Consider the following 19,255-nt stretch of genomic DNA (forward strand, 5'->3'; position numbering starts at 1 on the left):
GATTAGATCCTAATTCAAAAAATGTCATTAATAGACATTTAGAGAGACAGTTTGCAGAAACTCACCAAACTTTATTTTTGCCCATCTCATAGAGAAAAAATAGCTCAATGGATTTTTTAGTTTGTATTTGTCTTTCTAGGAGGTTGGGCATCTTTTCAAATGCCTAAGAAACATTTGTATTTCCTTTTCTATTCACTTTCTGAATAGCCTCTGCCCATGTTTTTAGATTGACTTACTGGTCTTTTTTTTTTTTTTTTTTTTTTTCTTTCTAGGAACTCTTTATATGTGAGGGAACTTAGTTCTTCATGATGTATGTTTTACACATATGCTTTATTTGTTGATATTCCCAATGGTTTTTTGAATCCGATTTTGAGTCTGTCTGTCTCTGCAGGTTGGGGAATCTCTGGTCCTACCTGGCTGCCAGGAACGCTGTATGTGCTTGCGTGGTCAAGGCCTCCAGTGCCAGCCCTTTTCCTGCCCACAGGGCACAGGCTGCATCCTGGATGGGGGTGTGCGGTCCTGTGAAACTGGGGAGGGTGCTACATGCCACCTCGAGCCGGGGGGCCACTTCACCACCTTTGATGGCTTTAGTGGGCTCACACCCATGCCTGTTACATCCTGTGCCTATGAACTAGCCACAGTGGTGGGTTCCAGAACTGAGGATCCTGACTGGTTCCATGTCATTGCTGACTTCCTGCCCTGTCCTGGCTGCACTACTCGCAAACCACGAGTGATCATCGGCTTCAGGGATGGCTGTGCAGCTGTGGGAGCCAATCAAGAGATATGGGTAAGGGACTTGCTCAATTCTAGCCAAGACTCTTTTGTAACCTGGCACTGATCCCTGGGGCCTTTTGATCCTTAAGTGGCCTTCCATAGCCTTTTGACATAGAACTGTCCCATCACCCTGATCTCACATTGACCTCCGTTGGCTAAATGTCTTTGTCCTGATCTCCCGTGACCCTCTAGACCCCACATAAACTTCACCTTGGACTTCTCAGGATCCATTGACTCCCCCTTGACCCTCTAGATCCCACATAAACATTACCCTGGAGTTCTCAGGACCCACTGACTCCCCCTTAACTCAAGTCCTGCTGAACTCCTGGCAACCATTGACTGAGAGATCAGAGCTCTAATGGGGGAAGCCCAGGCAGAATGATCAGGGCTGGGGTGGGGAAACCACAGGGAAGCAGTGGAAGCCCAGAGGAGGCACCCTCAGTTTAGGAGACCAGTGAAGGAAAGTGACAAATGAGCTGAGACCTGATATTAGGCTGGGGGAGAGAGCAGGGAGGAGTATTACAGAACAAGGCCAGGGAAAAGGAGGGACCATATTTGGGGAATGGTGGTAAAAATCAACTCTTGAGTTTAAAATAGCCCACTAAATGTCCATGGAGTTAGTACCAAGGAGGTCGTTAGCGATTTAAGAAATCGTGGCAAAGGGATGTCTGGATGACTCAGGTCATGATCCCGAGATCCTGGGATCGAGTCCCATATCAGGCTCCCTGCTCTGCAGGGAGCCCGCTTCTCCCTCTGCCTCTGCGTCTGTCTCTCATGAATAAATAAAATCTTTTTTAAAATCACAGCAGGGGAATAGCTCCTGGATTGCAGGTTTGAGGAATAGCAGGAACAGACACCTCTTGACAAATTGCAAACTCGCCTTGTCAAACAGATGAGAATAGAGCTAAGCCAGGGAGAGGCAGAGGGTAAGGGTACCTTAGAACTGATTAACTGCTAGGATTTTGTGATGGGAGAAACTTGGGGATGTTTAATTGCTGATAGGAAGAAGCCAGACAAGGAGGGGTTGGAAATCCAGCTGAGAGAGATGCCAGGGAGGAGGGCACCTAGCTCTCCTAAGGAACACAGAAGCAGGGGAGCAGTAGAATTTGAACTGGGCAGGCAAAATGGTTAGTATTTATAAGAGGAAAAGGAACCTGAAACCCCATGCTGAGAAGCAGAGCACAGCTGTGCAGTGGAGGCTAATTGCCAATGGGAAAACAGTCCAGCAAGAGAACAGCTGGGGTGTCTGCTACAAGCTGGCAGGTAAGCTAAGCCAGAGCCTTTAGTTAAAGGATCGAGACCCTGATTGTGTGTCTCCTAACCTTCTAATGTAACTATGGATGAGTGAGTGACTCAACCTCTCAATACCTTTGTTTGCTCAACCACAAAAAAACAGTACTTACCACATAGCGTAGCCGTGAGGATTCCTGCAAAGTACGTGGCATATACTAAGGGCTCAGTAAGTAGAAGCTGTGACTGTTCTTTGGGGCACCTGGCTGGCTCATTCTGAAGGGCTTGAAACTCTTGATCTTGGGGTCATGAGTTCGAGCCCCACTTTGGGTGCAGAGACTACTTAAAATAAACTTAAACTTAAACTTAACTTAAATAAACTTAGGGGCACCTGGGTGACTCAGTTGGTTAAGCAGCTGCCTTTGGCTCAGGTCATGATCTCAGGGACCTGGGATCGAGCCCCAGGTCAGGCTCCCTGCTTTTCCCTCTCCATCTACCTCTCCCCCTGCTTGTGGTTGCACTCTCTCTCTCAAATAAATCAAATCCTTAAAAAAAAAAAAAAGCAAATAAACTTAAAAAAAACTTTTAAAGCTGTGATTGCTCTTGCAACCACTTTTATATTATTAATGGAGACACGGTACATATAGCTGAATGGTTAAGAATACAGGTTATGAGGGGCGCCTGGGTGGCTCATTTGGGAAGCCTGCCTTTCCCTCTCCCACTCCCCCTGCTTGTGTTCCCGCTCTCGCTGTGTCTCTCAGTCAAATAAATAAATTAAAAAAAAAAAAAAAAAGAATACAGGTCATGAAATCAGACCCCTTTGGTTCAAAACTGCTCTGCCACTTACCAGCTATATGAGCCTGGGCAAGCTGTGTTAATTCTCTGGGCCTCAGGTTTCTAATCAGTAAAAGGCAAGAGGCATATAGGCATACAGTACTGATCTACTTTATCAGAGTGTTAGTGAGGATTTAATATCAGTTAAATGCTTTAATATTGGGTGCCTGGGTGGCTCCTTGGTTTGGGTATCTGCAATCAGCTCAGGTCATGATCCCAGGACTCCCCTGGGTGGGGTGGCGGGGGGGGGGTCTGCTTCTCCCTCTGACCCTCCCCTCTCTCTCAGGCTTTCTCTCTCTCACTCTCAAATAAATAAAATCCTTCAAAAAATAAATACTTTAGGGATGCCTGGGTGGCTCCATCAGTTAACTGGGTGCCTTTGGCTTAGGTCATGATCCCAGGGTCCTGGGATTGAGTCCCACATATCAGGCTCTTGCTCAGTGGGGAGCCTGCTTCTCCCTCTTCCCCTCCCCTGGATCACATAAAGCGCTCTTCCTCTCTCTCTCTCAAATAAATAAATAAAATCTTTAAAAAATGAATAAATAATATATCATTAATTACATAAAATATAAATTAGGTGACAATATGTTTAAATATCAATTGTATCATATACTGCTAATGTACTGTCTTACATTATCTTATAAAATAAATAAACACTAGAGCACTTAGAATAATGCCTGACACAGAGTATGCGTAAACAGTTACTAGATTATGAAGACACAGGTGAGAGAGATGCGACAGCTTCCTAAGGCTTTTTCTCTAAAACTCCGTTTTAGGAAAGAGTTTATTATGGATATTTCAAGCATCACAAGAAAAGAGAGAGTGGTGTTATAAAACCCTGTTACAGTTACAAATATTTTGCCATTCTTGCTTTCATCTTTTCCTCCCACTCTTTTTGCTTTGTTCGTGCTGGAGGATTTTTAAAGGAAATCCCAGACCTTACTCCTCTCGCGAAGACCTGGATTTGCATTTCTGATAGCGTAGCAGGATTCACCCTGGTTTCTGAGCCGCACCTTGGGATTCAAACTCTAATCCCCGCCCCTGACCCGCCTCCCCAATCTACAGGTAAACGGACAACCCGCGCGGCTCCCAGTTCGAGTGTGCAGGGGCGTGGTCGCACGCTGGGCTGAGGGCTCCCAGGTTATCATTGAGAGGTCCCCCACGCTGCGGGTGCTAGTGGGGCCGGAAGGGGCCGTGGCCCTACGGGCCTCCCCGGCGCTCCAAGGACGCCTCCGAGCAGCCTGCGGGGACTACAACGGAATCGCAGCCGACGATCTGATACTCCCAGGAGGACTCCGGGGTGCCAGCCTAACCGACGTGTTCCAGGCGTGCCGGGCTCGGGGCTTCAACAACTGGTGAGGACTTGCCCTTCTCCTGCCCTGGTACTTGACTCACATCGGCAGAGGGCGCGATTAGCGCAACTCCCTGCACCCTAGGCAGCCTTTGGGCACTCGGAGCCCACACCTGTCTCTGTCATCCCACAGCACGGAGAAGCTTGTTACTCCAACCTTGACACAACACTTCGCCTGACGCCGACCCTCTGGTGTCCCCGTGACTGGGACCTCCTGACACACACCTGCCCTTGGGATGGGAACCCACGAACCTCCCCGAGATTGTTTTAATAAATAACATGACCAAATCTGCTTGTGCCTATATCTTCTTCCCAGTGCGCCCGCGCCCTGGGGGGGCACAAAGATTCCAACCTCTAGGTTCCCCGTCTCCCAGGACCCCAAGAGTAAGGTCGGGATCCTGTCTCCTCCCGACTCAAAATCTGAGTTGGAGCCCCTGACAACCCCCACCTTCGTGTTCCCAAACCCGCAGTCCTCTCAAGGACAAAGATTCCTTGCGGAGCAGGCCTAGGAACCAGCAATTCCGCCCCTGAGCCGCAACATTATGACGTAACTGCATTGACAGCCAATGGGAGAGCAAAGCAGGAGGCGGAGGTTTTGGAGGGCGGGGGCCGGAAGTTCCCGTCGCCGGGCACAGCCGCTTTTCTGAAAGGTACCGCTGCGCGGCTGTTTGTAGGACGTTGCCTGCGTGCGCCCTCAGTCCAGCTGCTGCCATGAGCCGCCCCAGCCGGCTGCAGAGGCAAGTTTTGAGCTTGTACCGCGAGCTGCTGCGCGCCGGGCGCGGGAAGCCGGGCGTCGAGGCGCGAGTTCGGGCCGAGTTCCGGCAGCACGCCTGCTTGCCGCGCTCCGACGTGCTGCGGATCGAGTACCTGTACCGCCGCGGGCGGCGCCAGCTGCAGCTATTACGCTCCGGCCACGCCACGGCCATGGGTGCCTTCGTGCGTCTGCGGGGTCCAACTGAGGAGGCCAGCGGCTCGGGGGCCCCAGGGACCCAGCCTGACAATGCTGGTGGTCCGAGGAACCCCCTCAACAGCACGGGGTCACCAGAGAACCCTCTCGATGGGCGGTGACGGGCCGAGCAGCTCACCCGGTAGCACAGGGGAACCGAGGACCCGCCGGACTGCGTGGGGGAACCGGGGAACCCATCTGACGGAGGGTGAGATGTCTTGAGAAGACCAGCTGGGTGGATTGGGGGTGTCGGAGAGCCCTCCTAGCGACGTGGGGTCCTAGAAACCCCCATGAGGGATGCTGAGAGATTCCTGACCTTGCCCGATCCATGATAACGGGTCGAACTTCCCCATTAGGGTTTGGGGCGGCTTGGTTGCCGGCTGGCTGAACTGTGACAAGCTGAGAGCTACTTACCTGAACGCTTGGGGAGCCAGGACGCCCGCCCTTGGACAGAAAGAGACACCTTTCTCTTGACCCCAGGCTCCCCTATCTTGTATGTAACTCTGAGAAGAGCATACTTTTTGCTGAGAAGTTTGGGAAGATACCCTGATGGATGGTGAGAAGCCCCGAAACCCCCTTTGGAAAACTATCTTCCCATTAATTGCGGCATACTAGGACCTGGGAGGAAGGGGCTGGGGTATCTTACCCCCCATCTGATCAACTAAAGACCCCTCAAGACCTATACTTGGTGATTCTAAAGGGGAGCCCTGACTTCTGTGCCCTTCTCTCAGGACTGTTGGGAAAAAAGAAGAATAAAATCGGGGCTGAGATTACTTTCCTGCTGGTGGTCTCAAAAATTTCACATGTTTGGAGATTTTTGAAAGGGCCCTCACCAAGAAGTGACCCTCTGGGAGGAATAGGTGTGGAGAGCTGTCTCTTCCTCTCTGGAGCCCTCTAGACTAGCAGATTGTTTGAAAGCAGCCTAGTTCTTGCACCTGGGCAGCTCCTTGAGACCCACCCTGATTTGACCCCAAAGAAACCCCAGTTGACTCCTTCATAGAAGGTAACAAGGTAGGAGAGAAAATGGTGGCGCTGGGGAGGCCTAGCTGGTAACCCCGAGGCAGTGCTAGGGACCTCAAACGTGGCTAAATGAGTCCAGCCTCAGCTACAAGGCCCTGGGGCAGGGGCAGGGGAGATGGGCTCATAAACCCCAGACATACTTCCTCCATATCCCTGTATTAATCTTCCCTAGACATTCTCTGGGGTACTGCACTTTGCAGTACTGAACTCTGTTCGCATCCATGTCAGTTACATAAATGGAAAGAGTGGAAAGCAGATGAATTCTTAGCAAATGCGGTTGGGAAGAGGAGGAGACCCTTAGGAAAGAAACCCAGACTTCCGACTAAAGAGAGGCTAGACAGAGGAGAAACATGACTCTGCTCTAATCCCCATGGGCATCGCAGGTGCACAAAGAGTTATAAAGTGGAATTGAAATTTGAAGAGTTATAAGGAGTTTCCCAGGTGCTGGGTTGGGCTTCTAAGTGGGAGGACCAGTGTGGACAAAGTTCTGGAGGGGACAAAGGGCAGAAATGCAGGATTCCAGCTGGGGCTTGGAGTGCCCCAGAGCACAGGCTGTGTGGTTTGCACACATGGCTTCTGCCTCAGCTATCTTGGCTTGCTCATCTCTCTCCAGCCTCGGTTTTTTTGTTTTTGTTTTTGTTTTTCCATCTGGATGTTCTTGTTAATCCTGGCCTGACTCCATCTCAGTAAAAGCCCAAGCCTTGAAAGTGGCTAATGGAGTCCTACCTATCCAGCCCCACAGCACTCCCCTCTCCCTCTTGCTTCCTCCTGGCTCCAAGGATTTGAGTCCTAAGAAGCTCCATGATGGGAGTTTCTGGTAGGGCTGTAGGCAGTGAACAAGTCCCCACTGGGGCTGGGTGACCTGAGTCAGGAGGGGAGACATTCTACCCAGGTGCTATAGAGAGAATGGTAGAGAGAATGAGGGAAGGGAGTGCCTGATTGGAGGGAGGAGGTTGTACGTCATTGGTGATGAAGAGCAGGAACCCTCGTACTGCAATTCCTGGGTTTGGATCCCAATCCCAGCATTCACTGATTTTATGATCCTGGGCCTGTGATTTAACTAACCTCTTTGGTCCTCGTATCCTTATCTGTGAAATTGGGCATCGTAATAGGGCCTCCCTCATGTGGCTGTTAGGATACAGTGGATTAAGTGCTGTGGCAGCAGGTGATGTCCCAGCTTCGTGACCTCTTGCCTACTTGGGTCCACTTGGGGCTGAAGAAGTGGGTTCCCAGGAGACGGCCAGCTTCCTGCCCTGAGCAGCTGTCCCAAGGGGCCAAACCGGTGACCATATACGTGCATGAGGTGAGCCAGTGGAGCCTTGGGGACATCTGGGAAAATCACAGTACCTGAGGAGGAGCCACTAGCCACACCAGCAAGTTACACCACTCTTTTTTTTTTTTTTTTTTTTTAAGTAATCTCTACACCCAACGTGAGGTGAGGCTCAAACGTACAACCCCAAGATTAAGAGTCATATGCTCTACTGAGCCAGCCAGGCACTCGATGTTACCATCACTCTGGCTCAGCTCCCTCCCTCAGACAGCACTGGACCATCCTGGGTATGAATGATGTGGGGGAATGACTAGGATTTTCTTGACATCATGAAAGTATTGTGATTCGATACCAAAACAATCCCAATATGGAGATGTTCCATGAATTGCTCACGAGTAAAAGGATATGAGGTCTAGGATTGGCTTCAATGTAATCTAGGGAGAGGGGAGTAGGTGCCTGGGAGAATTAAAGAGGATTAGCTCTGAGTTGATAATGACTGGAGCTTGCGATGAGTCCATGAAGACTTGTAATGCTGTCCCTTCTTCTTTGGTAATTCAAAAAGTATCCGAATTGAAGCTGGGAAAACAAAACAAACTCAGCCTAACTCAAATCAGAAGTCCTCACTGTGGTCCACAAGGCCTCACCTGATCTGGCCCCATCACCTCTCACCTCACCACCTTCCATGCTCCCCCCTCCCACTCATGCTCCAGCCACACTGGCCTTCCCGCTTGCCTGGCACACTTCTACCTCAGGGCCTTTGCACTTTGCACTTTCTTCCTGGAACACTCTTCTGCCAGGTCTGCACTGTCCAATATCTGAGAGCGACCTGAGATTTGAGTATTTGAAATGTGATTCGGGGCCATCTGGCTAGCTCAGCTAAAAGAGCAGGTGACTCTGGATCTTGGAGTCCTGAGTTCAAGCCCTATGTTGGGTGTAGAGAAAACTTAAGTAAATAATCTTTTAAAAATGTGATTAGGGGAAAAAATGTAACTAGGGACTAAGGAATTGTGAAAAATTTTATAAATGTTTTTTGACTCCTCTGTTCCCCTTGAGAGCCTCAGTTTCCTGTTCTGTTAAGTGGGGACACACCATCGGGTGGTCGTGAGCATTACAGAATAAAGATGTGTTTAGTGCACATCCAGGTGCCTGGCACAAGGTTCCTGCCTCTGTTCTTGAGTCTAGTCCTGTTTCTTTTGTCCTGACTACATAAACTCGGAGGAGAGGATGAGCTCAGACACCTGAGGCTGAGGACTGGACTTCAGGACTGAGCCCTGGCAATTTAGCTTGGTGTCATCAAGACCCCAGGGAAGGGGAATGTTATGGTCCTACACCAGGGAGGGCCAGCCTGGGAGTACTTGTATAGAGTACCTGTATGCATGCCAGACAGGGGTTGTAGCAGGTGTCGGCAGCTAGCCCACATCACCTGCATCCTTCTGGTACATACCTTGAGCTTCCAGGGGCAGGCACCTGCGCCTCTTTGCCTGGGGAGCCTTGACAGGCAGGAGAAGTGGGATGTGCTGGGGAGTTCGCATCTCCAGAACAGTCCCTAACTGATGAGATACGGGAGCTGGTACATAAATGTCACAACTTCTTCACCCTTTGGGTGGAACTACTCTGATTGTGTTCCAGACTCTCCAAGGGGCCCCTAGTGGAAGAGAACCCCAGATGCCCAGCAACCAGCTCATTAATTGCCTTTCCTGGCTCACTCCCCCACTCCCCTATCAATCTGCCTAGGGGGATCACCCCTCCAATAAACTACTTGTGCTTGAGTCTTTGTCTCAGGGGCTGGGGGATCCCCATTAAGATGGGGTGATTTGTTCTGTGTTGTACACTCAAAGCAAAGGAATCTGCTGAGGGGGCCGTCCAAGACATCAGAGCTGTATCCCAAATTCTGAACTCAAACACTCAATATCCTCACATTCTGCTGTGGTCTGAATGTCTGTGTCCCCTCAAGATTCATATGCTGAGATCCTAACCCCCAATGTGATAGTATTAGGAGGTGAAGCCTTCAGGAAGGGATTAGGTCATGATGGTGGAGTCCTCATGGAAGGATCTTTTAGAGCCCTTAGGAAAGAGCGCTCCCTGCCCCTTCTGCCATGTGAGGAGACAGCGAGAAGGTAACCATCTGTAAAGCAAGTAGCAGCCCTCAGCAGATACCCAATCTGCTGGCACCTTGATCTTGGACTTCCCAGCCTCCAGAATGGTGAGGAAACAAGCTCCTACTGTTTATAAGCCATCCAGCCTGTGATTTTGTTACAGCAGACCACGCGGACTAAGACACATCTTTGACAGTGACTGTTTATTACATGTTATCTGGGCTACGTACTCAGATTGGAGGAGGACCATTGACATAGCTGAGCACCAGGTAAGGTGTCCCGGCCAGTCGGGCAGAAGAGCAGCAAGACCCCCCTGATGGTGGCAGGAGCAACGTGGCACCCACCAGGAGAAGGAAGAGGAGGAGGAGGAGGAGGATCAGCGAGTGCCCGGATGCAGGAGGAGGGGCTCTGTGAAGGGAGACGGGGTGTTAAGTGCATGGTGCGCTGCCACCGTAAGCCCTGTACCCCCACACCCCCAGACCCATCTCCCAGGTATCTCACCCAGGGTCTACCTCCAACATCACGCCCTGGAGATTGGGAGATGCTCGCTTCTTGTCCTAAGAGGGGACAGCAGCCAGCAGCAGAATGGATGGAAGTAACACTTAGTCTGGACTCTTCCTTCCTACTACAGACCTACAGAGCTGAGCTTTTTTTCCCTCCTGGCACCCCCTGAACCCTCAGGACCCAACCCACATGGGCTTGGAATATCTCCAAGTGGGGTTGTTATCTGTGCCTGCCCTCCATCCAATCTTCCTTTTCCTGATAATGGTGGCTCAATGTACAGGGGATGGAGGGCATCCTGTCTTCCCCTCTCAGGTCTTCGGACTCTGGAGTAGCTGACCCACACAACTCCCACTTCCAAGATTGGGCATGTGAGCTGGATCTGGCCAATGAGAGCACTCCATTGGCTTGCCACTGTGATTGCTTCCGGGTACAGGTCATGACCCAAGCTGGCCAAGTGGGAGTCAGCCCTGGGACTTTGCCGCCAGTAGGTCAGTGGCACTCTGCTTCTCCTTAGGTGGGTGAACCAGTGGGACGTGAGTGTTTAGCTGGGGCCGCCATAAGCTGAGAAGGCGACCACCTTGGAGAAGAGCCCAAGAGAGGGAAGGACTGAGCCCTAATAGCATCCAGATCTTTTCAGCAGCACGCGGACTTTTCACTTACATGAAAAAATAGCATCCCTTTCTCTTGTGTAATTCAATTTGGGTTAGGTTTCTGTCACTTACCATCATGATACCCAACAGATAGCCCTGGCTGAGGACCTGCTCACCTGAGACTTCCGGAGCAGGGAACGTCTTCGTTGACCTGCCAAGTGTTTCCAGTGGCTGAAGCCCGACATGAGCATGTCTTGTGGGGAAACTGAGGTGTGGGGTCCTTGGGAGAACTAGGGACAGACACAAAGTTGCACAAGAGCCAAGATAGGCTTGTCACAGATGAGATTCTGGGGATGAAAAAGATCTCGAGAAGCAAGGAAGAGAGGGGCAGAACCGAAGACATCAAGAGAAAAGAGACATTATTTATTCATTAATTCAACAAATATTTAATGAGTATCTATTACATGCCAGGCACTGTTCTAGAATCTGTACACAGGCAAAGTCCTAGCGTCCATAGAGCTTATTCCAGCAGAGAGACCACACATGAAGAAATAAATGTACAATGTCAAGATGTGGTAACTGCTGTTAGGAAATAAAGAGGTTAAGCACTGATCATGTATGGAAGTCAGGGCAGGCTTCTCTGAAGAGGTGACATTTGGGAGGGGTGCCTAGCTGGCTCTGTTGGTAGAGCACGTGACTTGATCTCAGGGTTGTGAGTTCGAGACCCACGTTGGGCATAAAGCTCAGTTTAAAAAAATGTTTTTTTTTTAAATAAAAAAAGGTGACATTTGTGGAGTGACTGGAATGAAATGAGGCGATGAGGGGGCATGAGTCTGGGGACTTTTGAGATCGTGAATTTGGGATGTTTGAAGAACCAGGAGACTAACGTGGCTGCAGAGGGGAGAGTGAGGGAGAGCGGAGGAAATGAAGAAGTGCAGATAGAGACCATAAGAGGAAACAGAGGTAAAGAAGACACAGAAACCAAGAGAGGCAGGGGGAGGGAGGGAGGGAGGAGGACAACAGTGAAATAGCAAGAGAGAGACACTGAGAAAGACTGAGGGAGAGACAGAGCCACAAAGACCCCCTTGAAAGGGAAGTACCCTGATAAGAAACAAAGAGGTATCCCAAAGGTGCCTGTGGGGGAGGGGATCCCCCAACTGCTCTCACCTCAAGGCCTTGTCCCCTGCCCTGGGGGCCTCTGTGACCACACAGCTCACAGGGAGCTCCTGGTGTCCAGGCTGTCTTTTGCCACAAGGGCCTGAGGCCTCCAACATCCCCTGCCGGGTCCCACTCCAACTCTGCGGGAGTGGGGTAGCTACTGGGTGTCCAGGGCCCCCAGATCCCACCAGGTCCTGGCCCATCCAAGTCCCCCTCGACTTCCAAGTCCTGATCCAGTGGGCTGGCCTCCTCAAATACCTGGTCAGAAGACAGAGTTATGGGGGCTGTGGAATCGGTACCTGGGGCGGGGACTGCCAGGGCAGGCCATACCAGGCTAGAGCTGACCAGCTGGGCCTGCAGCCACCACAGTCGCCGAAAGATGCTGCTTCGGTGGGCTCTGAGGGCTCTCAGGACCTGCTCCAGGGATGCCCGGGCCTGAGGTTCACTCCGCTGTGCCAGCCCCTCACCAAACGCCAGGAGGGCATCTATGCGTTCAGCTGCCCCACGCAGGTCTGCCTGGAGTGCCTGGGGACACAAGGTTAGACACCACCCCTCACCCATATCCCCCCACACCAGGAGCACGCGAGATCTGGGACCTGGAGTTATGTCCCTTCTCATCTTTCCTACCCGGGCATCTGGAATGTGGAATAAACCCATTTCCCACCCCAGGAAGTTTGCACCCATTCCTGAGGCCCTGCCCACCCTCCCACATCTTGGCCTCCCACTGCCCACCTGCAGCTGGCCCATCCTACTCTGGGCTGATGCCCAGGGCCCCAGGCCTCGCTCCAGGTCCCGCAGCCGGAGGCCCAGCCCCAACAGGCATAGGGCTAGGCTGTCCTGCTCAGCCTCCAATACCTCCTGGCCAGAGCTGAGGTGCTGGGGAATACAGGAGACTGGGTTAGGGTCAGGGGCTAACCAAGACCTTGCCCCTACTCCCAATGCCACCCCTCTGCTGTCCTTCCATCCAGTGTCCATCTCTGGGTCTGCACCAGAGCAGCTCCCTCCCTGGTGGAACCAGGCCTGAAGACCTCTAAGTTCAAAGCCTCCAGGTTTCCAAGGCTCCTAAAATTGTGGACAGTTGGGGTCTGGGGACCTAGACAGGGAGGGGTGATAGTGCTGGATATCTCCACAAGGAATGGGACTGCTCCTGGGTCAATGATAAAACAATTCTCTCCCAGTTGGTAAAATCATGAAAATCATTTTCTAGAGCATCTCTACCCCCCTCACAGATGCCCAATGCTTTCCCAGAATCATCTCATCCCCAGATTCTGGGGGAGAGGAAGTGGGGGGCTGGCACAAGGGGCCTGGATCACCTCAGCTTACCTCACAGTGTTTGGCCGCTGCTGCGTCCTCACTGGAAGTGGGTGCTGGCAATCTGAGGGGACCAGCAGCAGGCTCAGTGCCCCCCAACCCACCCTGGAGGTGTTGGGGAGGGTCCAAGGAGTCTTGCCCCAGTTTTTGGGCCTGGTCTGGTCTGGGAGGTATGAAGCATTGACAGGCCTCTGGGTGAGTCTAGGTGCCCGTTATCCACCCTACCCTACCCCTGGCTGCAATTCCCTCTGCCACATCCCTAGGTGATCATAGCCACAGTACCTCGTAGCCTCAAAATGCCTCTGCTTTTCTGCCCCCACCCTTTTGGGACCCCAGTTGCAAAAGCCCTAGCCCCTACCTGAGTCTCTCCTCAGAAGCGGGGCAGAGGGTGAATCCACCAATGTCCGGCTCCCTGGGGGCTCCAGGGGGGTGGTTGAGGGGCTCTGAGGGGGGTCTAGGCCCCAGAGGTGGAGGCAGGGCCATAGCTGGGAGCTGGGGATAGAGTCAGTGAGGATCCCCAGTGAGAGCCCTTTTCCTGGCCAGGGGTATCCCCCACCCCCAGACCTCCTCAGTAGGACTTACCAGGCCTGAGACAGCCAGAGGCCCAGGGGCAGGCTCACCTCCACCTTCTAACCAGCAGAACCTGGACCAGCTGGTAATCTGAGGCCTAGCTCAGATGACAGCAGCACCGTTTAACTCCTTCCTCCCCAGCCGCCAGTTAGCTGAACCTCCCAGGCTCACCCCATTCAACACACCTAAGGAGTTTCCAGATAGAACCCTGACCCCTCCAGAGCCCTGGATTCTGCCCCACTTAGGGACCATATATCTGACCCCAGAACCCACACCATCCAAGGTCCCTGACACAGTGCCCCTCAGGAATCCACGCATCTGACCCCCGCCCCAATCCAAAGCCAGAGAGAGATTTTTGTTGCTTTATTTGAAATGGGACCTCTTCCTATAGTTCCCACAAAGTTACTGGGGGGGGGGGGGTCGTCCGGGGGAGGGGAGGGAGCCGCCTCTGCCCCAGGGTTCCAAGGTCAAAGGGTGGACGCTGTCAGGCCCAGGCGGAGAGCCCGGGAATGCAAGCGGACGCCAGTCACTTGCTCAGTAGGAGGCCGGTGCGCAGCACGCGGGGCACGCGGCGGATGGTCAGCGAGACGCGCGTGCCACGGACCAGGCTGGCTCCGGGCTGCGCGGACGGGCAGGCGGCAGCGTTGGGCGGCAGGGAGGCGGCGTCCAGCGCGTCTACGCGGGCAGCTGCGATGCCGTGGAGGAGGCGCGTATAGGCGGTGCCACGGAGCACCAGCAGGCTGCGCGGTTCCAGCAGCAGCGAGGTGGCTGGCCGGGGCGGGGACCGGGGCTGCGGGGTGGGCTGAAGGTCAGCGAGTCCCCGGAAGTCAGGGGGCTAGCAAGGTTAGCGGACTTGAAAGGTTGGGCGGGGGGGTGGTCAGTGAGTTCCCAGGGACCAAGGCTCAGGGGCGATCAGTGGGTTCCCAGGGAGAAGCTCTGGAGTGGAAATCCTATGAGACTCGGTTAGTGGGCTCGAGTGAGGGGCAAGGACCAGCAAGCAGTCCCTGGGGGTCGGGGGCGGGCGGGGGGGGGGGTGCGGGGAGGAAGTTGGCTGCAGCTTGGACCCAGTGATCAGCAGGCCTAGGACTCTGTATGGAACTGGACAAAGGGCTTGGCTGAAGGCAGGACGGTGGGGTTTGGGATGGGGTAACAGTGAGGCGGGGAGGAGCCAAGGTGTGGTCTGGGCCTGTCTGCAGACATCAGGATGTCTGAGGACACCCACGCAGTAGAAGGGGGTGTCAGCCTACCCAGGAGCACCTAGGGATACAAAGGAATAGCTGGGCTTGGGGTGCCCAGGGGAGTTTATGTGAACCCTAAGGTATGGGAAATGCATTACTCAGAGAAAGGTCAGGGAAGCTGCTGTCACCCGCAGCCCTCACAGAAGGGGATCAGTATATCTGGGGGGCCTTGAGCAGCGAGTCATGGGTTGAGGCCCCGGGGGAATCTGAAGGTGTCTCAGGAGGCAGATCTACACTATTGGAGTGGCAGAGAGGTCTGTGTTGGGGTATCTGAGGGTATTAGTGTGTGCTGGAGTACTCGGGAGTCCTGCATAGGGTATATGGACCCTGGGCTATTGGGAGCACTCTGAATGTATGGGGCCAGGGAAACTGTAGGGCATTGGGGCATCCATTTAGTAGGTAAGGGTACTGGGTTGTCTTCAGGTATCATTTCTAGGGCACCCTGCAAATGGATGGGACCAGAGTCTGGGAGGATGAGGGTGCATTCCATGAAGGGATGGGGGAAGGTGTCTGGGAGACTATCAGGGGTACCCTGCAGGCAGGAGAGAGTGGGGCCTACTGGAGGATGTGGGATGTCAGAATGCCCATGGGTGGCTGGGGCAGTGTCTCAGGGCCCACCTGCTCTGCAAGGTCATCGTCCTTTGGCTGCCGCGGCTCGTAGAGGTCCAGCATGGTGTGGGAGCCCAGGCTGATGGTGCTGACGGTCGGGTAGTAGAGTGGCCCATCCTCGTGGGGCTAGGGAGTGGGCACCAGGGCTGGACAGGGCAGGAGTCCACACCCCCCCACCCTCTGGGGCTCAAGGAGGGTGCCCCTGCTTGGAATGGGGGTGCTGAATGCCTGGTTGGGGTATGTGGCTTCTTAATGAGTAGAGGTGGGTCACCATGACACCCTGCCCCATGGAGGTCTGGGGGTCGGGGTGAAGGCGTGTGGTTACCATGATGCCCTCCCCAGGCAGATACTGGTTCACAAGGACGTGGTTGGCTGGGAGACCCCCAAAAAGGCTGAGGTCAGATACTTTGTCCACGTAGCGCTGGAGCCACAGAGGCAGCCGCTCAGGAACCATCCCCCGGGGATGGGGGAGCCCACCTGGGAGAGGGCAATGGGGTCCTGAGGACACCCAACCGAGGAGCCCTGGCACTTGGAGTCCCCATTAGGAATATCCCAGGGGTTGGGAGCACTCTGACCCGGGGGAACCTCTGACTCTAGAGATCACTACCCACTGCTTCCTTCAAACCCCTGGACACTTGGAGATACCCCCAACTCATCAGGAAATCCTTAGTCTATCAGAATCTCTGCTCGCCCCTCAGAATCCTCCTGGCCCTTGGAACCCCCTGAACCCTCAAGGATCCACCCAGTGTCACCAACCTGAGTCACTTGCCCGAGTCTACATCCCTAAATTGCCCATGCCCCTGGGCAGGGACACTTACCCCAGTTCTGTAACTTCCTCCCAGAGAGCTGGGTCCACTTTGGCTTTGGGGCATTGAAGACCTAGGAGGTGGGGAGGGGTCAGTCCTTTTTCAGGACCACTCTGATTCTCCCACCAAGAACAACATAGGGCCCTCTACCGGGGGTGGGGGGGTACATCTCAAAAGTCTGTGGGATTCTTCTCTGAGACAGTGTTCCCAGGATTGTGTTGTTTGCTCTTGATCCTGTGTCTACTAGGATCAAGAAAAAGAAACCAGAGCTACACAATCGTGGTATGAATCTACTCAGAGCTCTGGGCTGGATGGGGCTCTTTTAACCCAGCAAATAGTGTGCACGCCGTTAATTTCCTGAATCCCAGGCTATCTCAGCACAGCCTGACTTCTGGAACCTCTTTGTTCCTATCCCCTGGGGGAGGAAATGTGCTAGGCTGGGCTATCTCAGTGTAGCAAAGAGAGTACTTCGAAAATTCTCCACTGCCAAGATCCCAAGGGTCTAGAATGGGCAATCTCCAAGATAATGTACTCGATAACCTTGTCATTCCTTTCACAGTTATGGCGCTGGAATGGGCTACCACAGCACAAGAGTCTGTGTTCTTTGGGGTGCCTCGCTGGCTCCGTTAAGCATCTGACTCCTGATTTGGGCTCAGATCACAATCTCAGGTTCCTGAGTCAGGTTCCACGCTCAGCAGGCAGTCTGCTTGAGATTCTCTCTCTCCCTCTCTCCTTCCTGCCCTGCATGTGCGTGCACACATTCACTCTCTCTCAAATAAATAAATAATTTTTTTAAGTGTCTGTTCTTGTAGCTAACTTATTCCTGGGACTCACACTAGACAAGACTACTTGGAATAACACAAGGAAGACCTGTGCTCTCAGGCTTTGAGGCTGCAAAAGCTCTGAGCTTTGTAAATTCTTTTTTCCCCAAACCTTAAACACAGATGCAGAATACTGGGCCATCTCAGCACAGGTGATCTGTGCTTGATGACCTTGTTCCCAAGACTCTGGGTCTACAATGAGCTATCTCAGCAGAGTGAAGAGTTTACTCTGTAACATTCTGATGCCTGGGTTTTGTCAGCACAGAAATCTGAAACTGCAAATTCTTAATTCCCCCAACCTCAAATGGCCCAAACTGGGCAATCACAGCCTATGTTTATAACTGCCTTTTCTCCATGATAGCAGGATTGGGCTATCTCAGCAAAAAGGGCCGGAGATTTTTAACCTCCTTGTTTCTAGCATAAGGAAGCTGTTTCTAGCTTTCCTCTGTTTTGGAGGCTGGACTGGGCTATCCCAGCACAGGGAGTCTGAGCTGCATAACTACCTTGCTAAGAATCAGTTTGGTTTCCCCTAAGTCTTCTGGGAAAGTTTCTTTCTGACAGGCCCCAGCAGGTCCTGCAAGAGGAATACGGAAGCGGAGGGATGAGTGCCGGGTGGCACTCTCCTTCCTGCCAGGATCATCACTGTAGCCTTAGGGGCTCTCACACAGAACCTGGAGATTGGGGAGGGACCAGGGAGGGAGGGAAAAACAAACCAGAAGCGTGTTGTGATTACCTGTCGAAGCAAATACTCTTCCTCTTCCTTGGAGATGAAGTCAGGGACATAGTAGATTACAGGTGGTGCCTAGGATAGAGAGCCTCCTGAAGGTGCGGCCCTGAGACCCACACAGGAGCCCTAGTGTCACTGAGCAGTCAGTCCTTCCCTCTGAAGAGTGGGTCCAGACATTCCCAGACAGGCCAGGGCCTGACTTCAAAGAACTAATGCTCATTTTGGGGGGTGGGAAGTGGGGGTGAGGGTAGAGATATATCCTGAGGGTAAGAATCAATTTGGAGGGAGGAAGCAGTCCCAGCCCACAAACCCAGGACTCAGCCTACCTCTCCCCACTCTTATCTTCCACCCGTTAGTCCCCACCTTCACCCTCTGCAACCCCAGTCCTGACAACCTGCTCCACCCTGAATGGTTCCAGGGCTGGGACCCTGGCGTCCTCATCCTCCATCGACACCAACTCCATGCACCCAGTCCTGTGGGGGAGGGGAGGACACTCTGAAGTCACCAAGCCTCCCACCCTCAGGCTATGATCCCATTTTCTGCTTTACCAAAGGCGTGGGGCCTCCCCTCAGCCCTACTGGGAAACTCACTTGGTTTCTAAAACCCGAATTCTCAGCATCTCAAAAGCCACCCGGACACAGTGAGCGCTCAGAAGGCTGCCCCGCTGCCCCAAACTCCATCCACAACGGCCTCTCAAACTACACACATTTTTGCCTTCTTAAGCTTCTCACAGAGAACATCCTCTGACCTCACTGGGAGCCATTCTCAAGAGCTCCACGACTTCCAGGGCCGCACCCCTAAAATCCCTTCAAACAGTTTGAGACCCCATCCTAACAACTTCAGACTTGAAACCATGAGTCTGGCTCTCTAACAATATTCAAAATCACCATACACCCTCCTCCCACCTCAAACCCTTTCAGGTGCCCCACTCTCAACACCCACGTGCCCTCCGTCTCCTAAGAAAGGTCCACCCTCAGTCTCCTCGGATCTCCCCATTCTGGACCCCTTCACATTTCTCCTCTCGAGCGCCCCTTCCCTGCAGCAACCTTGGGCCTTTAGTCCGGAGCCTAACTCCAACCTTCTTCCCTACCCAAACCCCTTAGACTCCCCACCCCGAGTCTTCCAGAATTCCATACTCTGAGCTTCCCGGGACTCCCATCTGAGCTTCCCCAGGTCCCCGTTCTCAGTCCTCTCACACCCCCATCTCCGTCCCAAGCCACCCCCAAAACTGACCGTCCACCAGTGTCCCCTCCAATACCCGAATTAAACACCCCCATTCCCTTCCCAGCCACTTCCGCCCCACGTTCCTGACGCAGGTTTCCTCAGACCAACAGGAACTCTCAAATGTCTTAAGGGTCCGCCTCCCACCCAATCGGCGCTCTCACCCAACTTTCCCCGCC

The 19,255-nt window shown here is 53.1% G+C and overlaps 4 protein-coding genes across 15 annotated transcripts in view; 2 read left to right on the top strand and 2 right to left on the bottom strand.

The window, feature by feature from the left end:
* Nucleotides 1–4,477, top strand: part of LOC131817632 (IgGFc-binding protein-like) — a 28,637-nt gene extending 24,160 nt beyond the window's left edge. Inside the window, exons 16-18 of the mRNA XM_059151175.1 lie at nucleotides 392–787; nucleotides 3,904–4,193; nucleotides 4,323–4,477. Coding sequence (XP_059007158.1) covers nucleotides 392–787; nucleotides 3,904–4,193; nucleotides 4,323–4,368 — 732 coding nt within the window. The 3' untranslated portion in view covers nucleotides 4,369–4,477. The remainder of the gene's footprint in view (nucleotides 1–391; nucleotides 788–3,903; nucleotides 4,194–4,322) is intronic.
* A 285-nt stretch (nucleotides 4,478–4,762) lies between these two features.
* On the top strand, nucleotides 4,763–5,908 carry SDHAF1 (succinate dehydrogenase complex assembly factor 1). Its single transcript, XM_059151334.1, has one exon. The coding sequence runs from the start codon at nucleotides 4,901–4,903 to the stop codon at nucleotides 5,255–5,257; it is 357 nt and encodes a 118-aa protein (XP_059007317.1). The 5' UTR covers nucleotides 4,763–4,900; the 3' UTR covers nucleotides 5,258–5,908.
* A 3,801-nt stretch (nucleotides 5,909–9,709) lies between these two features.
* On the bottom strand, nucleotides 9,710–13,855 carry SYNE4 (spectrin repeat containing nuclear envelope family member 4). Of its 5 annotated transcripts, none has more exons than XM_059151322.1 (9): nucleotides 13,667–13,855; nucleotides 13,443–13,576; nucleotides 13,097–13,247; nucleotides 12,506–12,649; nucleotides 12,119–12,298; nucleotides 11,783–12,031; nucleotides 10,792–10,905; nucleotides 10,023–10,078; nucleotides 9,710–9,929 (listed from the first exon to the last, which is right to left on the bottom strand). In XM_059151322.1, the coding sequence occupies exons 2-9, from the start codon at nucleotides 13,565–13,567 to the stop codon at nucleotides 9,752–9,754; spliced, it is 1,197 nt and encodes a 398-aa protein (XP_059007305.1). In that variant the 5' UTR covers nucleotides 13,568–13,576; nucleotides 13,667–13,855; the 3' UTR covers nucleotides 9,710–9,751. The 5 variants fall into 5 exon arrangements, with proteins under 5 accessions (XP_059007305.1, XP_059007304.1, XP_059007306.1 ...); XM_059151321.1 differs by having other exon boundaries at nucleotides 12,104–12,298; XM_059151323.1 differs by having other exon boundaries at nucleotides 11,783–12,298; nucleotides 13,097–13,148.
* Nucleotides 13,856–14,002: 147 nt separating this feature from the next.
* Nucleotides 14,003–19,159, bottom strand: ALKBH6 (alkB homolog 6). Of its 8 annotated transcripts, none has more exons than XM_059151329.1 (7): nucleotides 19,089–19,159; nucleotides 18,250–18,328; nucleotides 17,862–17,888; nucleotides 16,320–16,380; nucleotides 15,827–15,978; nucleotides 15,511–15,627; nucleotides 14,003–14,444 (listed from the first exon to the last, which is right to left on the bottom strand). In XM_059151329.1, exons 1-7 carry the CDS (start codon nucleotides 19,130–19,132, stop codon nucleotides 14,181–14,183), a joined length of 744 nt encoding a protein of 247 aa, XP_059007312.1. In that variant the 5' UTR covers nucleotides 19,133–19,159; the 3' UTR covers nucleotides 14,003–14,180. The 8 variants fall into 8 exon arrangements, with proteins under 8 accessions (XP_059007312.1, XP_059007308.1, XP_059007314.1 ...); XM_059151325.1 differs by having other exon boundaries at nucleotides 17,862–17,930; XM_059151331.1 differs by lacking the exon at nucleotides 19,089–19,159 and adding an exon at nucleotides 18,992–19,061.
* Between the last annotated feature and the right edge of the window lie 96 nt (nucleotides 19,160–19,255).

The sequence above is a fragment of the Mustela lutreola genome, chromosome 16, assembly GCF_030435805.1.
Source record: "Mustela lutreola isolate mMusLut2 chromosome 16, mMusLut2.pri, whole genome shotgun sequence".
Lineage (NCBI taxonomy): Eukaryota > Metazoa > Chordata > Mammalia > Carnivora > Mustelidae > Mustela > Mustela lutreola.

Bases quoted from the DNA above. Each gene is read 5' to 3' on its own strand.
- SYNE4 (XM_059151320.1), bottom strand. From the start codon at position 13,567: ATGGCCCTGCCTCCACCTCTGGGGCCTAGACCCCCCTCAGAGCCCCTC. The intron at 10,079-10,791 runs GTGAGCAGGTCC...GTCCCCTCTTAG, and splicing joins CCCTGCTCCGGAAGTCTCAG to GACAAGAAGCGAGCATCTCC. The intron at 9,930-10,022 runs GTGAGATACCTG...CTCCCTTCACAG, and splicing joins ATGTTGGAGGTAGACCCTGG to AGCCCCTCCTCCTGCATCCG.
- SDHAF1 (XM_059151334.1), top strand. From the start codon at position 4,901: ATGAGCCGCCCCAGCCGGCTGCAGAGGCAAGTTTTGAGCTTGTACCGC.
- ALKBH6 (XM_059151325.1), bottom strand. From the start codon at position 19,132: ATGGGGGTGTTTAATTCGGGTATTGGAGGGGACACTGGTGGACG. The intron at 17,931-18,249 runs GTTGTCAGGACT...TCTCTATCCTAG, and splicing joins AACCATTCAGGGTGGAGCAG to GCACCACCTGTAATCTACTA. The intron at 14,445-15,510 runs GTGGGCCCTGAG...CCCACCCCGCAG, and splicing joins ACGATGACCTTGCAGAGCAG to CCCCGGTCCCCGCCCCGGCC.